At 38.6% G+C, this 5,493-nt stretch overlaps 1 protein-coding gene across 1 annotated transcript in view; it reads right to left on the bottom strand.

Annotated features, from left to right (window-relative positions):
* RANBP17 (RAN binding protein 17) overlaps window positions 1–5,493 on the bottom strand; it is a 533,584-nt gene that overhangs the window by 472,521 nt on the left and 55,570 nt on the right. Inside the window, exons 6-7 of the mRNA XM_007939761.2 lie at window positions 2,634–2,738; window positions 304–469 (exon numbers count right to left, since the gene is read on the bottom strand). Of these exons, the coding sequence (XP_007937952.1) occupies window positions 304–469; window positions 2,634–2,738 (271 nt within the window). The remainder of the gene's footprint in view (window positions 1–303; window positions 470–2,633; window positions 2,739–5,493) is intronic.

Here is a 5,493-nt window from a genome sequence, read left to right as displayed (position 1 = left end):
GTCCATCCCTTCATACTCTTCTGCACCCTGAGCTATCTCCCTGTGCATAAGCAGCCCTTCCTTCTCCCATGATTGTTCTCTCCAGGGCGTGTTGAACATTTCTTTTAAAAACAATTTTATATCCTAATTTCAAGGATGCATTACCTTTTCATATCTCCCTGGGGTATTAATTATGCCATTTGAAAATTAAACTTTTCGAGATAACTGTAGATTCATATGCAGTTGCAAAAATACAAGGGAAACTGTACCGCTTAACTCTGAGCCTTTTATGTTGACCATTCTTCATATTAAACTTTTTCTTACTTGTTCTCCAGGTTGTTGGAATCTGCACTGTACAAAGATCATCTGCAGATTCATCTGCTGAACTGCCAATGAAGTCAAAGTTAAGGCAGTGGAGGACCAGTTTCAAGACCTGCATTACCAGATTTTGTTGACACTCATTCTGCAGATTTAAAGGTTTGGCCAACACCTAGAAAAAAGTTCAAAGTAAAAAAAAAACATTATGAATTAAGACAATGAACAAATATTCACTTTGCCAAATAATACCAAATAAAAATAAGCAAAAAAGAGTTACAAAGTTTTGCTGTGTAATTAGGAAAAAAATGGTAAAATCCCCATCCATAAATTTCTACAATAATAGACTATACTTTCTATTTTAATTTTGTGACATGAAAATAAAAACTTTTATAATTAACTCTAAACTGTAGGTCATCCTCTAAAGTTGTAACTGCAAAACAAATATTTTACATAGCACAATAGTTTAAATGTATGGGATTCATTAGTTCAAAAGTTGTTTGGAACAAGTTGAAAATATTTTCTTCCAGAAAAACTAGGGTTAAGTTTATGCATAAAAGATTCATAGTCAGCTAACAAAAACTGCCAGAGCTGTTTGAATGTGGGAGGACACTCAAAGCTTCTGGAGAACATCTGTGACCCTAAAAATGTCCATCATGATACAACCAGAAAATATGGTATCTTTTAGAGATACATATTGAAATATTTATGGAAGAAATGATATGAAGTTTGGGGTTCTGTCTGATTCAGGAATAATACAAAAAGAACTAAAGTGTATATATAGGAATAGCAATGAAACAAGAGTGGCCATGAGTTTTTAGCAGTTTAATTGGTTGATGGGTACAATGGGGCTCACTACATTATTTCATGTACTTTTCTATATATAAAAATTTCCCATAATAAATTAAGATAATAAAAAACTCACTGCCACTGAGTCAATTTTGACTCATAGCAAACCTATAAGACAGAGCAGAACTGCCTCCATGCTGTTTCTAAGGTTCTAATCTTTACACAAGCAGACTGTCACATCCTTCTCCTGTGAAGCGGATGGTGGACCGACTTTTTGGTTAGCAGCTGAGCGCTTATCCACTGTGCCATTAAAGTTCCTTTTTAAGATAAGAGACTGCCTTTAGGTCTGACCTAGTGTGGCAGTTATCATGTACCACAGTACTACGCCACCAGAGCTCCCTGAAGTAAGCAGATAAAAATAAAATATTTTTAAAATCCAATTCACAAATTGTGTTCTACTCAAAACTATTCCATGCTCTCTTGGCAATTCATAATAAAGCAGTATATCAAACGTTTTGTGAAGTCCTTAAGAAAAGAAATTTGCTTACTTCGGTTTGTATTCTAAATGTATTTTACAATGAAACCTGTTTTCTCACCTAATACCATTAACCCCAGAAACAAGTGCTTAGTGGAACATACTTTGGGAAATGCTGCACTAGGCCTACTATCAATCTTGAGCAGCATGATGAAGTCCCTATATTATACAAGAGGACAAAATATAACATAGTACCTAAGGCACTTGACTGCTAACCAGAAGGCTGGTGGTTCAAACCCACCAGCCACTCCTCGGAAGGAAAGGATCACTACTTCTGTAGTGATACTGCCTTGGAAACCCAAGGAGGGGTCGCTATGAGTCTTTTCCAACTCAACAGCATATAAAAACAACAACAATGTTCAATAGAAAAATAAGTTACAAATAGGAAAACGTGTCCAAAGCTATTATTGAAGTCAACTATCTTAGCTCAATTATGAATAAAGTTTGGTAGTTGATAAATTAGAAAAACTTCCTATCATTTCACTGTTCATCCATACTCCAGAAAAATATAGGCAGGGCAGATAAAAGAAGTGAAGAAGCATTAGCTTCTGCATAAAGAATCCACAGTAGGAAGACAATGAAATTATTACCTAAAGATAAGTTACTATATTCCCTTTGGATTTTATCATGTTCCAAGTGAGTAAAAGAGAATTTTTTGGAACTTCTAGATTTGTGTAAATCTACTGTCAAGACTGTCCACATTAACTCTTTAAAAATTCAATGCCATCAAGTTGATACCGACTCATAGCAACCCCCATTAGGTTTCCAAGGCTATAAATCCTTACAGAAGCAGACCACCTCATCTTTCTTCTGTGGAGCAGGTGGTAGGTTTGAACCACTGACCTTCTGGTTAGCAGTCAAATGCCTTACCCACTATTCCACCAGAGCTCCTAACCCTTCAAAAGACAGAATAGAAAAATTTATTTAAAATTCTTCTGAAACTCTTAAAATTTTCTAAATATTCTGACTAGATTACTGTATTACTGAATAACTTCTTAAAAAATAAATAACTTACCTCTTTGAGAAGAGAGCATGCTAGCACTAGAATGTCTTTGAGAGAAGTGTCACGGAATGAGGTAGCTATTTTCCTGTGTTTCCCTGTTGATGCAGAATAATCAATCTAAAAAGATGAAGGTGAATTAGTTTAACCACACCTACTAAAGAGAAAAGCAAAAATTTACTGAATAAGAAAAGGAATGGAAATAGTGATTAAAGAATCATTAAGTATATAGGCATATATCCTAAAGAAGTAAGAGCCAGGACAAGAAATGATATATGCACACCCATGTTCATCACAGCATTATTTACAAAAGCCAAAAGACGGAAACAACCTAGGTACCCATCAACAGAAGAATGAATAACCAAACTATGGTACATACATACAATGGAATACTATGCAATCCTAAAGATTAATGTAGAATCTGCAAATCACCACATAATGTAGATAAACTTGGAGGACCTTATGTTGAGTGAAATAAGTCAACCACAGAAGGACAAATATTGTATTAGTCCGTTATTGTAAAAAGGTTTACATATGGAAGGAAATTTTCTTTGTTGATTACCAAAGGTGGGAGCGGAGGGGAGAGAACACAGCTGGCTAGATAGAGCCAAGTATTTATTTGGATGAATGGAAAAGCAATGTACCAAATGTGAATGATCAACACGGTGGCACTGAGGAAAAGAAAGACAATAGAGAGGTGCATGGGAGATAAAGACAACAACGATCAACACTTCTGCACATACAGTACTGCATTGTCAGCAATGGCAAACATTGATACACAGGTAGATAGATGGGTGGACAGGCTGAATGATTAGGTATGGATGGCTATGCAGGGGGGAGTGTGCCCATGACCATGTACAGCACTGGCAGACTGATTCTACAAGTGTATTTTTATGTTTTGTAACAATTCCCAGGTATATAGTAGAGCTGGCAAGGGACAAGGTTGTAGTCACTTCCTAGCCACAGCCAGCTACCAGGAGGGAATGAGCAGTTGGACCTGTGGACTTGGGACCATGGTCACTGGGGACATCAAGCTCAACTGGCATAACATACTAGCCAAAAACACTGTTCCACATCCTACTTTGGCAAGCAGTGACTGAGATCTTAAAAGCTTACAAGTGGCCATCTACATGCAACGATGAGTCTCTTATCATCCAGGGTAAAGAAGAATGAAGAAAATAAAGACGCATGTAAATAATAAGTCCAAGGGACTGGTACACCATGCAATTCTCAGCCTATACAACTATGAGACCAGAAGAACTACCTGGTGCCCAACTACCACTGTCAACCACTCGGAGGAGGATCTATGTAGAAGACAGTGGATAGAGCGGGAGAACAATGTGGAACAAAACTCAAGATCATTTTAAGAAAGAAAAGAGGGACAAGACTTGCTGGTCTGATAGAGCCTGGTGAACTCCCTGGGACTACAGCCCCTAGCTGCCCTTCAGGTCTGGAATTGAACCCACTCCTGTGGCTTCTACCCAATCAAAAGACAGGCATATGAGCTGAACATTTACATTAGGTCTCCTTGGAGAGCTCAATCATGGGAGAACAGAAGGGCTGTGTATGCATAGGAAGATAGCTGGGGGCCCAATCATGGGAGAACAGAAGGGCTGTGTATGCACAGGATGACAGCTGGGGGAGGGCAGGAGTGCATGGGAGGGAAGAACATAGGGAAGAGGTAACCAGGAGGAGGAAGTGGGAAGAGAGTTGTTATATCGTGCGAAGTAGCAATCAATATCATGAGACAAAGTGTATGTGAAATGCTGTATGGAAAATGAATTTGCTCTGTAAACTCTGACCTAAATCACAATAAAAATTAGAAAAATAAAACAAAATCATTAAGTATAGAGCTAAAAGAGCTTTTAAAAATCCACAAAGGAAGTGACTTGTTCAATGTTATTCTAAGACTTAATAGCAGAGCCAGGGTGAGAACTCAAGTTTCTGGATTACCTTAGTTCAGTGTTCTTTCTAAAAATCATACTGATGCCAAAATCAAAAGCCAGAGTTGATCACATTTTCAGAGACAATATAAACAAAGATCATGAGAGTTCCAGGAAGATGCCAGACTAGGCAGAAAGACTGCACAGACCCTCTTCAACAAAGACAAGGGAAACCAATTAACACAGACAGAGAAGATAATCTTGGACCCCTAAGCCTTGAAGAGAAGGATATAGAAATGGACTAAACCCCAACTAGCAGAAGAATTTGCATGAAAATACCAAAAAAGGAGACAGATGGAGCTGCAGTCTGGCAGCGATCCTCAGCAATCCCGACGGCACAGACAGCTTGGAGATTCCCGAGTGCTGGCAGGACCTAAGAATTAACCTAAAAATAACCCTGCTAGCCATGGACTGCACAGAGGCCTATGCACGGTGGCTGGGGAACAAATGGAGAAGATGAAGACAAAGGTGGGTTGAGCTGTGGACTACTGCCAATCCGGAGGATGCTGCCATTTTGAAGGTTTAAAAAGCAGCTTGACTATTTTCGATATTTAAAGAGACAGCGCTCTAGCAGATTCCTGGGCCTTAAGAATACATTCTGCTTTCCAGCAACCCCTAGGACACTCAGGACCTGCAAGACTGAAAAGGTACCACATTCCTCTTGTTACTCTTATACCCCACACCTGCTTGGTGAACAGAGGTGTGGCCATCCCCCACTCCCACCAACCTTCTGGGCCAACAGGAACTCCATCCCAGTCTGTGTGCTCAGATGGAGCCTGGGTGCCCTGCCCTGTTCTCCACCGATTTTTTTTTTTCTCTTTTTTTATTTATTTATTTTTAGTCTTCTTTTTTCTGGTGATTAGTTTGCTTGTATTTGTCTGTTTTAAAACAACTAATATTATTAATACTTTTGTCCTTTTTATTATTATTCT

The sequence above is a fragment of the Orycteropus afer genome, unplaced genomic scaffold (assembly GCF_000298275.1).
Source record: "Orycteropus afer afer isolate SDZICR_OR568_19922 unplaced genomic scaffold, OryAfe1.0 scaffold00062, whole genome shotgun sequence".
Classification (NCBI taxonomy): Eukaryota; Metazoa; Chordata; class Mammalia; order Tubulidentata; family Orycteropodidae; genus Orycteropus; species Orycteropus afer.
The sequence above is the reverse complement of the archived record's forward strand: the minus strand, read 5'-3'. Positions and strand labels throughout refer to the sequence as shown.